The sequence below is a fragment of the Mastigoproctus giganteus genome, chromosome 10, assembly GCF_048544385.1.
Source record: "Mastigoproctus giganteus isolate SK-2022 chromosome 10, ASM4854438v1, whole genome shotgun sequence".
Taxonomy (NCBI): domain Eukaryota; kingdom Metazoa; phylum Arthropoda; class Arachnida; order Uropygi; family Thelyphonidae; genus Mastigoproctus; species Mastigoproctus giganteus.
Window position 1 is genome coordinate 188,407,308 of NC_143584.1, and position 18,695 is coordinate 188,426,002.

The 18,695-nt window shown below is 34.8% G+C and overlaps 1 protein-coding gene across 1 annotated transcript in view; it reads left to right on the top strand.

The window, feature by feature from the left end:
* LOC150079657 (medium-chain acyl-CoA ligase ACSF2, mitochondrial-like) overlaps positions 1-15,473 on the top strand; it is a 118,428-nt gene extending 102,955 nt beyond the window's left edge. The window contains exons 14-16 of the mRNA XM_090383155.1: positions 2,681-2,822; positions 12,092-12,202; positions 15,339-15,473. Coding sequence (XP_090239281.1) covers positions 2,681-2,822; positions 12,092-12,202; positions 15,339-15,473 — 388 coding nt within the window. The remainder of the gene's footprint in view (positions 1-2,680; positions 2,823-12,091; positions 12,203-15,338) is intronic.
* Positions 15,474-18,695: the final 3,222 nt, after the last annotated feature.

The window sequence follows — 18,695 nt, forward strand, 5'->3', positions numbered from 1 at the left end:
AAAAATTACACTATTCAAAAAATTCATCAGAACATTTTTGATTCCTTTTATTGTTAGAACTCACTGCAGAATTTAAGACATGCAATTCTGAATCACTCTCTGTATATTAAGCCTTTATAAGCCTTGCTTTTACCTTTCCAGTAAACTTACAGATTCCTTATTTAATTTTAATAATTACTAATTTATTCAAATTGTACATTTGAATGAATGTACAATTTGAAAGGAAATTAAACATTCCTTTAATTGGAAATTTGTGAAATAATGAGCATTTAAACTTGCATCGATCATAATCTGCCTTTAATTTCTTAAAGAATTACAGATTATTCTCAGCCATTTTGTGGTACTTCCTGTACCACTTCTTCAGAAAGAAGCATTTTTAGAATTAGAAGAGGCATATGATGCAAGAAAGCAAGTTTATTTAGCATCAGCCAAAAAAAAAAACTGTTTCCCCCAACCATTCACTCCAAAAGTTTGTCTGCTTCAGCCTTGAATTTATTTAAGCTGTCAACTTCCACAATGACAAATGGCAGTTTGTTCCAGCATCGGTTGCTGGAACAAACTGCCACACACCTATTCTACAACCATTTTTCATTTATGAGCCCTCAGGTGCAGAATCTGACCAAGAGGAAGAATCCCATCAGCATTGAGCTTGCTCAAACCATTCAAGGCCTTATACACCTCATTCAGATCACCTCACAGGTGCATAGTCTCTAGATGCTGCAATTTGCAGAAATTTAAGCCTATCTTCATAACAGCAACTCATTGTTCCACTCACTAATCTCATTGCCATTCTCTGTACTCATTCTAATAGCTCAACATCTTTCCTAAAACGAGGCCTCCAGATCTGTATGCAGTACTCAAGGTGTGGTACTCATTGCCTTATACAAAGGGACAATCACCTCCTCATCACTGCTAGAAAAATTCCTATATATCATTGACAAGACCCCATGAGCTGCTGCTGCAGGTGCCTCCATAGCCAGGTGGGAAGCAGCAGCAGTGCGTAACACGCGCTTCTTGATTAGATCGGGGTTCAAGCCCGTCACCACCAAATACAGAGGATGCAGAAAGGTCAGGGAATGACCACCGCATATTCCCGGAGTAATATGGCCTTAGTTGCTAATGCTCCTAAAAAAAAAAAAAAAAACGATGAGCTGCTCTTGCAGCCTGTCTTCATTGCTCAAAAAACCTCAGATCTGACTGCACAATCACTCCCAGGTCTTTTTCATTCTCCACTACACCCAGTGTAGTACAGCACAGTTAGTATGTTACTGCTACCCATATGCAGTACTTGAACTACATGGCTAATACTTATTTTCTGCTATATTAAACTCACAACCATTGTAAAACAGATGTAGAATAGATGTGCGGAAATTTGCCTTTAGCCAGCGGGTGGTTAATTGCTGGAACAAACTTCCATCTGTCGTTGTGGAAGTTGATAGGTTGAATAAATTTAAGGAGGAACTGGACAGGCATTTGGAGGGAATGGTGCGATTTTTTTTTTTTTTTGGCTGATGCTGCATAAGCTCATACATTTGCTTTCTTGCATCACATGCCACTACTACCTCTCAGCCCATCTGCTCAACTTTTATAGATCCTATTGCAGTAGCATACCATCCTTACTGTCATTAACAACTGTACCAACCTTTGTATCATCTGTAAACTTGGACATTAAGCCTGATATAACTGCATCAATAAATACAGAAAACAACAATGGGCCCAACACTGACCCCTGGGGAACTCCACTAATAACATTAATCCATGAAGAGCAGTGTCCATTGATTACCACTCTTCTCCCACTCAACCATCCATTTATCCATTGTAGCAACTTGCCCTTAATGCCATACTGATTATGAATTTTCACTTTAATAAAGAATTCCAGAACTAGAGGCTGTAAATTCAAATTTCAGGATAAGAGGTTTACATTATATTGTAGGCAGTTTTCTTTTAGCCAGTGAGTTGCTGATTAATGAAACAAGTTTCCTCCATTGGTAGTTGAAGCTCACAATTTGAAGAAATTCAAAGGTCAGTTGGATAGTTACCTACATGAGGAGGGAAATGCATAATTTGTATTTCCTTAACTACTTGTTTTTTGCCACTATAGCAAAAGCCTATAGTTTTCTTGAACTACATGGCTAATACTTATTTTCTGCTATATTAAACTCACAACCATTGTAAAACAGTTATTAATCAATCCAAACTTTGTACTAAAAACCTAGAGGAGAAAATTTCTTTCTTTTCCAAATGGTAGTTGAGCTTTCAGCTCTCATGCTCAAACAAGCATTTAAATGCTTGTTATTTCATCAATTTCCAGTTCCATTCCTGCACACCATGCTGCTAAAAGAATATTTAAGATCCATAAACATTCCTTTTGAAATCAAAACATTACAAAAGTAATTGCTTGATCAGCCATCAATATTGTGTTCAGAAACAGTACTTTTAGTACACTTATTTATTATAGATGAGACACTGCCTCCTGGCCTAAGCTGTCATAATGCAAATCCAAAACAAACCCAACTAACTGACCCATATATATCTACTCAAATTTTGTTTGGTTGCCACATTATTTCACTTAAATTTGAGAATTTTCTTTTCATAAATCAAAAAAGTAATAAATATTAAATAAATGTAACATATAGCTGGCAAAAATTATAAATAATAAAAGAAATCACTTGATATTTAGAGATATTGGAATCATGGATGAAGATGGTTATATAAGTGTTGTTGGAAGAATCAAAGATATGATTATCAGAGGAGGAGAAAACATCTATCCACGAGAGATTGAAGAATTTTTACACACTCATGATGATGTAGCAGAAGTTCAGGTTTGTACAAAGGACCCATATGATTGGTACTTTTATTTTGTTATTTTTGCATATAGTTCACTTGTTATATGACATTGTTACACACAAATGCATGCAAAGACTTTAATTAATATATACTTACATGTATTGGTTGTGTAGAATTAAAGTGATACTCTTACTATAAGTTGTCTCTATGTCACAGAACAAATAAATAGCACCTTCCTTTTGTGGGACCATTACCTTGTTGTTTTTGTGGTTATTGCCATCTCCTAAGAGGGCGCAATGCATTTCCATTAATGCAGCCCTTGACAAATCAGTGGTAATCTAAATTATAACAAAAGATGCCATATGCTGATCGATACCAAATAGTGACTGTCATTGGGTCATCTAGGAATGCTGTGTTACCTGTATGTACTGATGTTAGCGAATGGAAACTGATTAATCTGAATAGCTGATCTTTACAAATTCCTTATATTTTAATATACAAAAAATACTTATTTTTTCTGTATTCAAAAAAGCAGTATGACACAAATTTATCCCTCTGACTTTCTGTAATACTTAAATAGACAATGCAGAAATTTATAAACAATTCTGATACTGGTTCCACTTTCGATTGCTGAACTGTATCAGTGTTTCAGCCTTCTCAAAATTATAAAGGTTACAGGGTTTTTTGAGGACTGTGCTCAATTACAATGATGTGCGGTACATGGTTCACATAGTCAGAGTAGGAGACCGGCGGAATTACTTAGCAAGTACAGGTCACTGTTGAAAAAAAGCCGTGAATTAGGTTGAACTTGAAAGTGTCTGCAATTCTGCCCAGACACGATAGGAGGGAGTATATGATGAGAGCCTTGTCGATCAATTCGGCCCTGGAGGGATTGTGCAAGGCTCAAAGGGTAGAATTTTTTTCAGCCTGGACTGTACTTGTTAACAGGAGAGATTGCTTCTACAGGGATGGGATACACTTAAATAGAAAGGGTGCAAGAATTTTTGCTGATGCTGTCGAGGCAGTGTTAGGTGGGTCGGAAAACTGCTAGTTGGGGGGGATACAAGGACTAATAGATTAACAGTAGCCACTGGCAGAGGTGGAAGTGATTCTTGCACTGCTTCTATTCAAATGAGCAGAAGTCTGAAAAACAAGATGCAGGATATTTCAGAGACTGCTGGTAGTCATTGCGTTACAAGTAAACACATGGGTTGTGTTAGGGTAGCTAAGAATAGAAACAGGTGCATGTATACCTGCGTGTACACCAATGCTAGGAGTTTGGTAAATAAATTTGATGAATTTGAGGTATTGCTCAAAACATCAAAGGCAGATATTGTTGGGATATCAGAGATGTGGTGTCACACAGATTTTTGTACATACACATAATTTTGTACATATGTATAATAAAGTTTAATTGATAAATTAAATACACAGTGTAGAGTAGGAGCTGCTACTTTTATTGCTACTGATAAACTCAGCATCCCAGATCTTTATTTTAAGAAAGAGTGTAGTTTTTTTAATTATTATTTTTACCTAATATTAATTATTTTTACCTAATACCTAATAACTGGAATTTGGGGAATACAATGTATATAGAAAGGATAGACAGGACAGGAGGGGAGGAGGGGTTATGCTATTAATTAAGAAACACAAAGTCAAAGGAAGTGAAGCCAGTTGACATCGATGGACAGGGCAGTGTCGAGTCAGTTTGGTGTGACATAAGCATAGGGAAATCAAAATTGAGAGTAGGAGTGTGCTATAGGCCTAATGACTCTGATGAGTATAATAATATATTGTACAGGGAAATAGAGTGGGCCAGTAAATCAGAGAGTCTTATAATGGGGGATTTTAATTTCCCAGATATTGACTGGAATTTGTGGGTTGGTCACTCGCACACTAGCAAGGCTTTTGTGGATTTATTGGATGATTGTTTTCTACATCAGCATGTTCGTGAGGCAACAAGAGGGAGCAATACTTTTGATCTGATTATCAGTAGTGATTCTTCATGCATTAAGAACCTGCAGATAAATGAACCACTAGGTGGCAGTGATCACAGTGTGTTGAAGTGGGATTTACTCAAGGAGGTAACTACCATCAGAGGTAAAGGGAAGGGTTTTTGTTTTCGTAAAGGCGACTATGATGGTCTGAGACAGTATTTAAATTCTATACAGTGGGACCAACTGATGATGTTACCAACAGCAAACTCAAAATGGGAAGCATTCAAGGAACTAATCTTGGTGGCTACCAGGCTTTACATACCAACTAAGAAATATTGTTCAAGGTTTAGGCCTAAATGGTTGTCAGATGGACTAATGAGACATGTGGCAGCGAAGAAAAATGCATGGGATACATACAAATTAATGGGTGACATGGAAGCCTATGATAGATATAAGTTGGTATGTAACCAAGTCACAAAGGAGATTAGGCAGGCAAAGGCAGACTACGAAAAATCCTTGGCAAAGGATGCAAAGAAAAACAGAAAGGAGTTCTTTACATACTTGAACTCGAGAAGGAAAGGGATGAATCAGATTGGTCCACTGGATATTGATGGTTCAACAGTTGAGGATCCTGCTCAGGTGGTTAACAATCTAAACGAGTATTTTGCATCTACATTCACGCATGAGGAGTTATTCAGAAAGGAGAATGATGTAGGTAAAGTAAACATTGGCAGTGAGCTGGATGATTTTGTAATAACTGAGAGGAAAGTGGAGGAGAGATTGTTGAGGATAAACATAAAAAAGGCACCTGGGGTGGATGGGATCTATCCACTTATATTAAAGGAGGCAGCAAAGGAAGTATGCAAACCCCTAGCCATAATTATGAGAGCTTCTTTGGACTCAGGGGAGGTACGCATAGACTGGAGATGTGCAAATGTAACCCCAATTCACAAAGGAGGATCAAAGGCTGACACAAGTAATTATAGACCTGTTAGTTTAACTTCTGTTCCAGGTAAATTAATGGAGGCACTGGTTAAAGAAGCACTGCAGGATCATCTAGACAAGAATTCAGTTATAGCTCAGACGCAGCATGGTTTTGTTAAGGGCAGGTCTTGCCTGACCAATTTGATTGGATACTATGATGTAGTCACAAAAGAACTGGATGCAGGGAATAACTTTGATATTATATATTTGGATCTTAGAAAGGCTTTTGATACTGTTGCACATGGAAGACTGCTGCACAAATTGGAGCAGTGTGGCATTGGAGGCAAATTGCTGCTATGGATAAGGGGATGGTTGCGTGGCAGAAGACAGAGAGTGGTAATCAATGGACACTGCTCAACGTGGACTAATGTTATTAGTGGAGTTCCTCAAGGTTCAGTGTTGGGTCCATTGTTGTTTTCGGTGTTTATGAATGATATTGATGATGGGATATCAAGTTTAATGTCTAAGTTTGCAGATGATACAAAGGTTGGCAGGGTCGTTAGGGACACTACTGACGCTATGCTGCTGCAACAGGATCTGGAAAGGTTGAACAGATGGGCTGAGAGGTGGCAAATGAAGTTTAACATTGACAAATGTAAAGTACTACATATGGGTAACAGTAACCCCAGAGCAATGTATCAACTCTGCGATACTACACTGACAGTGGTGGAGAATGAAAAGGACCTGGGAGTAATTGTGCAGGCAGATATGAAGTTCTCTGAGCAGTGCAGACGAGCTGCAAGAGTAGCTCATGGTGTCTTGTCAATGATATACAGGAATTTTTCTAGCAGGGATAAGGAGGTGATTATTCCCTTGTATAAGGCAATGGTTAGGCCACATCTTGAGTACTGTATACAGGTCTGGAGGCCTCATTTCAAGAAGGATGTAGAGCTGCTGGAACGGGTACAGAGAAGGGCAACAAGATTAGTAAATGGAACAAAGGGTTGCTCTTACGAAGAAAGGCTTAAGTTTTGCAAATTACAGAGTCTGGAGACTAGGCACCAGCGAGGTGATCTGATAGAGGTGTATAAGGCTTTGAATGGTTTGAGCATGCTCAATGCCAATGGGATTCTTCATCTTTCTCAGAATAATCACCTCAGAGGGCATAAATTCAAATTGAGGAAGGACGGATGTCGGATAGAAATGCGGAAATTTGCCTTTGGCCAGCGGGTGGTTGGTTGGTGGAACCGACTTCCATCACTTGTTGTTGAAGTTGATAGCCTAAACAAATTTAAAGCTCAACTGGACAGGTATTTCGAACGAATGGAGGGGTGAAATGGGAGAGGGTTTTTTTTTTTTTTTTTTTTGGCTGATGCTGAATAAGCTTGCTTTCTTGCATCATATGCCTCTACTAATGCTAATGCTAATGCTCTAAACACCATAATGCAAGCACCAAAAACTAAAACAACAGCACTTGATGGTAGCATTTATAAATGAAAAGAACACAGTACACTTTGTTAAGAAACAATACTCTTGCCACAAATTGTTAGGGAAAATGTGCAATTTGTCAGCAACATTGGTTGTTGTTTGGTTTTTAGGAGCATTAGCAACTAAGGCCATATTGCTCCGGTCATTCCCTGACCTTTCCGCATCCTCCGTATTTGGTGGTGATGGGCTCGAACCCTGGTCTAATCAAGAAGCGTGTGCTACGCACTGCTGCTCCTTCCCACCTGGCTACGGAGGTGCCCAGCGACATTGGTAGCTTGTTATACCAACCATATGTCAAACACATCAGGAGTAAGTTCTTTTGGTAAACTCGGGATCCTAGACCCTTACTTTGATACAAAGTTTAGCTTCTGCTATTGTTATTTTTGTTTGATATTAAAGTGCATTAGCAAAAGTATTGCTTTTTGTCAAGGCATGTCTTATTGCTATTGCTCCTGTTCTAACCTTATTTTAACAGGAGTTATAATAAACCTTTTACTGCTACTTTTATTGCTACTGATAAACTCAGCATCCCAGATCTTTATTTTAAGAAAGAGTGTAGTTTTTTTAATTATTATTTTTACCTAATATTAAAGTATATAATTTTGGTAAGAGTTTTGAAAATGTTCTAAAAACTATTCGGTAAATTCCTCTCTCCCTCACTTAAAATACACAGCAGAGTCATCGATTTTCATTTTAAACATGCAGCTAGAATGGGGGATGCCCAGCTATCAGCTATGATTAATGAAAATAAACAAGAGGATGGTATTGAAATAATTGGAAAATTTCTCCTAATAATGTGCATATAGTTCATTAACAGGAAAGTCCCCCTTCACATTTTATGTTTATTTTTCTACTCTTGGTTAAGTCCATGGCTCTCTTCATACTCAATATTTTTCAGTTTAAATTAGAATTTTATCATTGTAATTCAATTTACACAAATAACCACTGATAACTGATAATCTAATTGATTAAAAGTTAAATTTCTCCTTGCTTTCAGCAATATTTTAAATTTTAGCTTTCTTCACTAATGGAGAGATAGGACTGAAATGTAAATTTTAAACCACACAGTTACTGAAGCCTAGCAGTCCCAGTGGCTAAGAAAACATTTGAAGGAGAAACTATACATTTTACATCCTAGAAAGATTGTCTGGTCAGGTTACAAATCCATCTTTGTTACATGAAAGAGTGAGTATGCACAACTGTCAGAATGAATTAAATAGAAAGCTGTGTAGTACAGCTAGAAATAGAAAGTTGTGTATTAAAATAGTACAGCTGGTCTAGTATCATATTTCTCGTTATTTATCATCCTAGTACTGTTAATGAATGATTTCCCACTGATGTAATCAGTAGTATAAAAATCATCTGGAGGGCTCCAAAAAATAATGTGGCAGGCAGTGGGTTGGCCAGGCCTGCCTTATACAAAGGACTAATCATCTGCTCATTCCTGCTAGCAAAATTCCTGTATATCACTGACAAAACCCCATGAGCTGCTCTGGCAGCCTGTCTGCACTGCTCAGAGAACTTCATATCTGACTACACAATTACCCCTAGGTCTTTTTCATTCTCCACTACCCTGAGTACATATTGTGCAGTGCAACAATACAAATTGTTGCACTGCACAATTTGTATGTCACACTGGGGTTACTACTACCCATATGCAGTACTTTGTATTTGTCAATGTTATTCAGTTACCACCTCTCAGCCCATCCTCCCTTCCTATCCTTTCTGTATATGCTGTACTCCCCAAATTCCAATTCTGCATTCCTTATATCTCTGTGACACCATATCTCTGATATCCCAACAATATCCACCTTTGATATCTTAACCAACCAGCACCTCAAATTCATCAAATTTATTTACTATACTCCTAGCATTGGTGTACATGCAAGTCTACACGCACTTGTTCTTACTCTTAGTTACCCTAACACAGCCCATGTATTTACTTGTTCCATGATAATTTCCAGCAGCTTCAAATCTCCAGCAACCTGCCCTCCAGGCTGCTGCTCATTCTGATAGAAGCAGAGAAAGAATCACTTTTGCCTATGCCTGCAGCTACCAGTCTGTGAATCCCCCAATCTAGCAGTTTTCCGACCCACCTAACGCTGCCTTGATAGCATCAGCAAATATTCTTGCGCCCTTTCTATTTAAGTATATCCCATTCCTGTAAAAAGTCTCTCCTGTTAACAAGCACAGACCACACTGAGAAAAATTCTACCCCAGGAACCTTGCACAATATCTCCCAGGCTGAATTGCAGACACTTTCAAATTTAACCCTAACTCAAGACTTTTTTTTTTTTTTTTTTTTTTTCAACATTGACTTGTACTTGCTAAGTCCACAGATCTCCAATTCTTAAGGTCATTAGTGCCAACGTGTACATTATTTGCTTTTTTTTTGTATTTGTAATGCTCAATATGTTCTATGTGATATCAATATTTGTAAAATAATAAGAGAAGTTTACCTCAATATAGCACGTAGAACACTTCTGTATGATACTCTCCAGAAATTAAAACGAAAAAATCAAAAATCTTACATTAGGGTAACAAATAATTAAAAATCAATTTAACACAATTAAAAATAAATTTAATTAAAAGAATTTAACGAAAAAATTGCAAAACAATTTTCCTTCCTCGGCTGTAATTGAGCATTACAGCTCTGGTCAAATATTGATATCAACGTAGAACCTATTGGGCATTACAGCTGTGGTCCTTTCCCAGGTTAGGAAGCTTCGCGATAAATTAAAATATTATCTACATCCTAACAATTGGCCCGTATTGCAAACATCCATAGATTTGCGACGGGAAGCACAGGCCTCAGAAATAATAAAAAAAAAAAAAACATGTTAACAAATTACAAACATTATCAGGAGGGTCAAGACACGAAAAAAAGGAAGGAAAATCGTTTTGCAATTTTTTTGTTACATTCCTTTAATTAATTTTATTTTTAATTGCGTTAAATTGATTTTTAATTATTTGTTACTCTAATGGAAGATTTTCGATTTTTTCGTTTTAATTTCTGGAGGGTATCATACGGAAGTGTTCTAAGTACTATATTGAGGTAAACTTCTCTTATTATTTTACACATTATTTCCTTTTGTGCCATTAAAAGATGATATCTGCTCTACATCATCAACTTTTGCCCCGTCAGACATACCCCTGGTCCTATTCCACCTATCCTTTTTGCACAATATATTTCCCGTTTCCCTGACAAATGAGTCACCGACAATAACTAGCTCCTGTGGTACCAGCTCATTCTGCCTTGAAGGTTGCTGCTGTGTTGCCTGATGCACAAGAGTGAGCTGGACAGTCGAGAGCTTGATGACTTGAGTTGGGTTGGGCAGCTGAGAGCTTGATGGGTCCCCCCATTTTAATTCCTTCGAGGGCATCTCCCCTACTCTTCAAACTCTCACCCATCAGAACACTGAGTTTGCACCTAATTTCTTCACACTCTCTGCACACACAGAGAGACATCTATCCTCCTTGGCTAGATCATGTACTGTTCCAGAAAGGTTGGCAAACATTTCACGTTGCACAGTTCTCCCCTAAGCTGCCACAGCACCCCTGCTACTTTGTGCCTGTTGTTTTTCTTTCTGCTCTAGTCTGTGGCATGATTTCTGTTTAAATACAATTTAATTGATTAACAATGAAAATTAATAAGGTTAATAAATTGAATTGATTAATTGACAATAATACACTAATTGATTCCTAAATGCAGTGATACTTATTAAGCTATCTAGTTTTACATTAGCATTAGTAGAGGCATATGATGCAAGAAAACAAGCTTATATAGCATCAGCCAAAAGAAAAAAAAACCTTCCCATTTCACTCATCCAATCACTCCTAATGCTTGTCTCATTCTGCCTTCAACTTATTTTAAGTTGTTCACCTCCACTATGACAGATGGAAGTTTATTCCAACTATCAACCACCTGCTGGCTAAAGGCAAATTTCCACACAAATCTATTCTACAATTGACTTTCCTCAATTCGAATTTATGTCCCCTCAGGCGAATAATCTGAACAAGAGAAAGAATCCCATTGAGCTTGCTCAAACTATTCAAGGCCTTATACACCTCAATCAGGTGCTTGGTCTCCAGATGCTGCAATTTGTAGAACTTAAGCATTTCTTGGTAACAGCAACCCTTTGTTCCATTCTCCAATCTCGTTGCCCTTCTCTGCACTTGTTCTAGCAGCTCTACATCCTTCCTAAAATGATGCCTCCAGACTTGTATACAGTACTCAAGGGGTGGCCTGACCATTTCCCTATACAAGGGGACAATCACCTCCTTATCCCTGCTAGCAAAATTCCTGTAAATCATTGATACCCAGGAATTGGTACATTACTCTGTTATACCTTATATACCTTACGCTATCAAGTTTGGGATATACGTTACACTATACTGTAACAATTACAATGTTAAATTAATAAATGCTATTAATTAAACAATGTTAAATTGATAAGAAAATTATCCTACTAACTCCACCCTAATTGATTTGAACTTCGAACATATTTACTATGATTAAAAATTAGAATTCCCCTACCACTTACTCTACAATACTATAAAAATGGCAGCAAGTTCTGAATGATACAAAAGTTCTATGTATATTAAATAGTGACCTGAAATCTCTAGAAAAAGTAAGGAGTGTGACTAGGACTATAAAGCTACTTATAGAACATGGTTTAATATGACAATTATGTCAATAAAATGGTAAAACATTTCTAAAAAACTTGTTTCATTCAGCTGGAAATTCTTTTACTAGCAAGTGGATAATCTCCAACCACTTAACGCAGATTCTCTAATGTATATTCAGAAACTCACTTGAGTTTTCGATGTAACATTTTTTATAGTAGAGGTCTTTTTTTTTAAATCTACCCACTAACCAGAAATCCCCCCCCCCTTTTTTATTATTATTATTAAGGAAGGTCTTATATTTTAGAATTTTTTTTTGTTGATTTCAGATTGTTGGTGTACCAGATAAAAGAATGGGACAAGAAGTTTGTGCTTGGATTAAGCTAAAATCTGAAGCAAAGACAACAGACCAGGATATTAGAGAATTCTGCAAGGGGAAGGTAATCTCCTTTTTAGACAGATAATACTATAAACCTATATAATTAGACAAAATATTTAGACACCTTCATTTACTGGCTCAGTCATACTCTCTTACATTAGTAAATATTACACTTAATGCACTGGAAAGTACACCCCACTGTCAAGGGAAGCTGCTTTTTGTTTGATCATGGTTTCACTGTGATCAGAAACTACATATCACCTTTCAAGTTCAGTATTTGAAGGAGGGGTCAGCAGCATTAAAATTTATAATCTGATCACAGAACTCTACATTCTATTAGGGAGGCTGGTTATTAGATTATAAACAATATTCAAGTACGTTGTTTCTCAGTCTAGTGTTTTTACATAAATTACTTACATAATTTATTTATTAACATAAATTATTCTTAAGAACCATCACTACCATTGTTCTTTTTATCTTCATCTGAGTTACATAACTCAGAAAATTCTTCACTTTTGTCATTATTCTCATCCCATATATCATAGGGCAAGAGTGGCAGAAGTATTTCAGACATGTTGATCACAGTGACATAATACTTATCTTTCTCTCTTTAACAACACAACATAACACTGAAGTGGCTGACTGAGAAATTGATAGTTTGTAACTCTTGTTATAAACTCAAAATAAATGGCAAAATCCAATCATTCACCTCTTCTAAAATAGTTTTTAAACTTTTATCACATTCACACCTAATGGATTGAAAGTAAGTAATGTAAATGAAATAGGTTTTACCATATAATTTTTTGTATGGTAAAATGGTTGACTTTGCACTTTTCTTAAGGAGTAACTACTATCATTATAAGTAAAATATAATATTTTTACAGTGTTTATAGTTTGGTTGGAGGTAAAAATGGAAACACAGTAGAGCATCAGTTATCCGGAATAACTGATGTCAGACCTCTTCCGGATAGCCAAATTTTCCAGATAATCGAACCGTAAAATTTTCCGGATAATTTTTCCAGTAAGATTAAATAAATTTAATAATTTATTATTAGTAAGATTAAATAAAGTAAAGTAAGATTAAATAAATTTAATCTTACCTTATGATTAAATTAAATAATTAAGGTTAATTAAATAAAAAAAAATTATAAACTAATCTCAGAAAACAAAAACATCCATCCAGGCATTTTTATACAAAACAGGAAGATTAGAAAGATTTTTAAATGCTCTTGGTTTTTTCAACTTACAGACAATCTGTGCATACCAGTGGCATTGTTAATTATTTTTTATTTGGTTTTTTTTTTTTTTTCCGGGGGTATGTGGTGGCCATTCCCTGACCTTTCCGCATCCTCCGTATTTGGTGGTCACGGGCTCGAACCCCGGTCTAATCAAGAAGCGTGTGCTATGCACTGCTGCTCCTGGCTACGGAGGTGCCGCATCCCAGTGGCATTTGCACACAGCAATTGTATCTCACTGTTTTTTCATCTTTAAACTTGGTGCAGGCATTTCTCTTTTAGTGGCTAGGGTTTTTTCTCGGTAATGCTTTCCTTATATAATAAGCCAGTCTCATCAACATTATAAACATTTCCTTTCTCGTAATTTGCTTAACTGAAGCGAACTTACTTTTAAAGGACACCCGCTGCTGATTTGTTTGCAGAAAGGTTCTCGTCTTGAATATCTAGTTCATGTATACCATGTCTCAGTTTAAAATTTTTCAGCCAACCTGTAAAAAAAAAAAAAGGTAAAGTGCAGCCAATATCAACCCACTGCAGGATGGAAGCCTCCTCAACAATTCATGCTGAGGGAAATGGACCATAATCTGCCACGCTGGTCCATTGCAGGTTGGCAGATCGACCGTATTCAGCAGTCAGGGGCTTGAACCCCGGTCTACTCAAAGAGTGTGTGCTACTGCACTCCCACTCCTTGATCACTTGGCTACAGAGGCCAACCTGTGCTTGCCTTTAAATCTTCATTACCTCTTAATTTTCAATTAAAATCTAATGCTTTTTCACACAACATTGGGCCAGACACTGGTTCACCTAAACTTCGCTTCTGAAGGAAAAAAAATAAAGTGCTCTCTCTAAAGTGGCATTTTCAGGTTTCGACAGTCTTTTTCCTGCTAGATCCTCCTTCACTATCCATAATCTACACAAATTCTGTTATAGCATTGGAATTTTTCTTGATATTGTAAATTGTTGAAGTCCCCACATTAAACTCTTTAGAGAGATTTCCTAAATTTTCACCTTTTCTAATTCTATTAATAATTTCGTTTTTTTGTTGCAATGTTAAAACTACGTGTTTTCTTTTTGTTCACATTTTTCCATAAAAAAAAATAATAAATTGCACAGTTTCGGGCTGATATTATTCTTACTGAATCTGGAGCTAAACTAATCTGAAATTCACTCATGGTTTCAGAGAAAATATCGGAGATATTCAGAGAGAAAATGAAGTTATCATTTCTGAACTTTAACCAGTTCTTTATATTTTGATATCTTAACAAAGATTTAAAGTTTTTAAGTATGGAGACCTTCAAGTGTTATATACATGTACATTATTGAAATAAAACAAATTTTATATAAACGTTAACTTAATACAAAAAATACATCACAAAAATTAACTTAATACATCACAAAAAAATTAACTTTTATAGCTAAAAAAAATTTGTAAAGAGCAGTAATCACAGACAGTAACTATAACTACATGATAGTAATAGCATTTTAGTACATGCTTTTATGAGATGTGATAGCTGAGTGAGCTGCCTACATTTAATTTGTTTAGGTTTGATTAATGTGGTTTTTTTTTTTTTTGATAAAATCTAATTGAAATCTAGCTAAGTACTCCAAGATATAAAGGGATAATTATAAATATTAATTTAGAAATCAATTTTTAATAATTAAAATTTCAAAAAGATTAAAACTCTTAAATGCATGTTTCTGTATTTATAACTGGTATTTTATAGCCTTTTATGTTAATGCAATTCCTCTAAGTTTATTATTGTGATGAGGTATATGACAACTTATAATATAGTGCAACCTATATAAGCTTTTGTTGTCTATTTTCAGTTGCCAAATGAAAACAGTAAATTCATACCTCGATTATCTGTAAATTTATTATATTCCTTACCAACTATAAAAAACATTTTTTATTATTATTTACATAATTTTACAAAGTAATTTACTGAAATTATTTACCAACAGATTAGTCATTTCAAGATTCCTCGTTACATATTTTTTGTGAAGGATTTCCCCAAAACTGCCACTGGTAAAATTCAGAAGTTTCGAATACAGGAAGAAACAGTAAATATGATAAATTCTCAAGAGGAAAAAATATAAACAGTATTTTTAGGTTCCAGTTTGTTCTTATTTATAAGCAAACAGATGTAAATTGTGCTCAAACGTATAACAGTACTGGCACTTTATAATCTGGAATTCTTTAAAATCCAGCATGTTTTGCAAAAAAAATCAACATTTTACAATCAAAAAATATTAAGAAATCAATCAGGTACTCATATAAATGAGACATGTCTTTCTTTATATGATTTTATGGAACTGTCTTATCCTTTAATCTTTTTTTTTTTTTTTCGCCAGTAGGACTTAAATTACATAGATAATGTGCAATGGTCTTAACTTTCACAAACTTTCCTGGTATTGTGCTACTTTCAAACAGATGGCCTCTCCAAAAGATTAATTGCCATTGTGTAAATGATGAGACAGCTATGATAGCCTCTGTCAGGACTAACTGGTCTCTCATTAGGTATCAGATGGTTTCTAGTGACTACACGCAGGCAAAGCAGTTGTAAAGTTGTTGTAAAGCAGTTGTAAAATTGTGAACAGCCATGTGGCATATGAAATCAGTTTTCAAAACTGTGATATGTATAGCTAAAGCTAGATGTTGAAAATAGTAGTGCAGTACTAGGGCAACTCATTACAAAAGCAAGTTGGTTGTGCTGTGAGAATTAAAAATTTGCATTATTCATGCAATTTAAATCCTGCTGCCCACAAAAATAAATGAAAGAACAAGATATCTAAGCCATTATAAATGCTTACAGATGCAAATAAGTCCAGTTTGTGTTTAATATATATTGAAGTGTGCTCTTCTAAAACTACCCAACAACCAGCTATACTTCTTTAAAATCTGAAAAATTTTACTTCTTTAAAATCTGAAAAATTTTAAAATCTGGCACCTCTCATTCCCAAATGGTGTTGGATTTTAAAGAGTTTACTGTATTTTTGCTATTATTAGCAATAATTACCAAAATAGTATTTATTTTTATATGAAATTTTCAATATTAAAGTATATTTTTGTAATTTTTCTGTAGACATATTGTTGTTTCTGTAACTGTGCATTATTGTGGAGATACATAAAAGAAAGTTTAAAAGATATGCCAGTAATTAGTGTTGTTATATCTTCTGTAATAGTATAGTTGCCATTGGTCACTTTTTTTGGAGGTGTGTGTGAGATCAAGTTTCAGAAACTGGAGGAATCTTAAAGGGACTGCTTCTATCAGGGTCTGTAATCAAACCAATCTCAGTTGGAGGAGGAGTGGGGTCCTGAATTATTCAAATTTTTCAATCCACACAACATTTAAATCAGCCCACGAACACACACACACACACACAGCTGTACTAATACAATACACAAGAGAATGGAAATAAACAATAGAATTTTTGGAGAAATTAAATTTATTTGGAGAAAAAAAGATTGATTAAAATTTCAGAAATAAAAGCTATCTTATTAATTAAAATAATTAATAAGATGTAAATAAATGTTTGAAAATTTGGTGGTTTGTAAGTTTTGAAATTAAAACTAACTTAATTAACCAAAAAGTGAAAGATATTGAGAAAATAAATGAGAATGAAAATTCTCAGGTAGCAAGCAATTGAATATCAGAAATTCTCTAGTCACAAACAAAAGCAATGGTGTCATTGCAGAAAATAGAAAAAAAAAATATATATAAATAAAATAAAATCACAGGTGTATAGCGTGCACATATGAGAGGATTTAAATTCCAAGGGTGGGGGGGGGACATTCATTATTCGATTACTTTCCAAAAATGGATCACCATGGAAAGCCATTTAGAACTATTTAAAATCCATTACAAACGAAATTTACTGCACATGGGAGAGAGACGTAAGGTTCCTTGATGGGAGAATTTTTATTTCATCCTGCTATTTCAAAATAAAAATGAAATAGGTTTCACTATTTATTGCGTAAAAAAATGCTAAAAATAGGAATAATTAGACTAATATATGTTATTGTTTTTATCAACACTTCTTTAATCAAATTAATATTAAAACAAAAAAAAATTATGTAGTCTTTTATAAAATAAATTAAGAAAAACATTAATTTTAAAAAAATTAAAGCTGATCAAAGCCTATAGATAGGCTTTGATCAGCTTTAATAATAAGATAGATAAGAGACCTATTCGTTTTTGTTGAACAGATGGATGTAAATAAATGACAAGCATCGCAGGTATGACAAGTATTCTGGCCATTAGACATTTGAAATAAATAGTAGATCAATGAAACAAAACATCCAAAATAAAGATCATCCAACTGTCTTTCAATCAATCAAAAAAAAAATAGTTTCGTAAACCATACATTCCACTTGTTTGTGACTAATTACAAATATCAAGGGTAAATTAACTAGGAAGTGTTCAATTCAAACAAAAACATGTAAGTCCTGGTCTCATTGTCAAATATAATGAAAATCTGAAACTAAAAGCGATTTCATTTCATTGAAACTTATGTTTTTTTTTTTTCCTTGATGCTTTGTGTAATTTATTAGCAGTAATTTCTGATTTGGTGGATGTCAGAAGCTGTGACAAAATTAAGCAATTTCTTTATACTATGCTTTGAGATCAACTTAAATTCTCTTGAAACCCAACAGAACTCCCTTTTTAATAATCTATGTGCGAGAGAGAGAGAGATGGTCACATTATCCAACTGCTTTTCTCACTTGGGTACAGTTCCTAAAAATAAATTTGTTTTTTTCAGACTATAGTATACCAGTTTCTCTTTGAATGTTATTAATGTCTAACCTATGGGACAAGTTCGGAGGATGTTTTAATTGGATCTACATCACAACAAACAAACAAACAATTCCTGGTTTCTAAAATATTTATTTTAATGGTCAAAGAAATATTGCAAAACCAGTAAGATTATCAGCAACCAGCATAAAAACTAAATATAATTTAAAATTATGGTAAATGCAGAACAGACCACATATATAATCACATTTCACAAATCATGGAAGTCAATTATAAAAGTTTATTTTTACATTACCAGTACCTTATAACTTTTAATACAACTTATCAGAAGTTTACAACTGTAAAGCCTGTCAATACAGACAGTATCACAGATAAGTTTATTTACATACATTAGGCTATATTAATACCAAAACATTTGGCACATGGATTAAATTAAGATAAGGATTTACATTAACAATGTTTCTTGGTTTGTATATAATTGCTTAGTAAAGGAATTTACTAACTTGTGCAAAACATTTTACATATAAGGATAAATAATACTGAACAAAAATATATAACGTTGTCT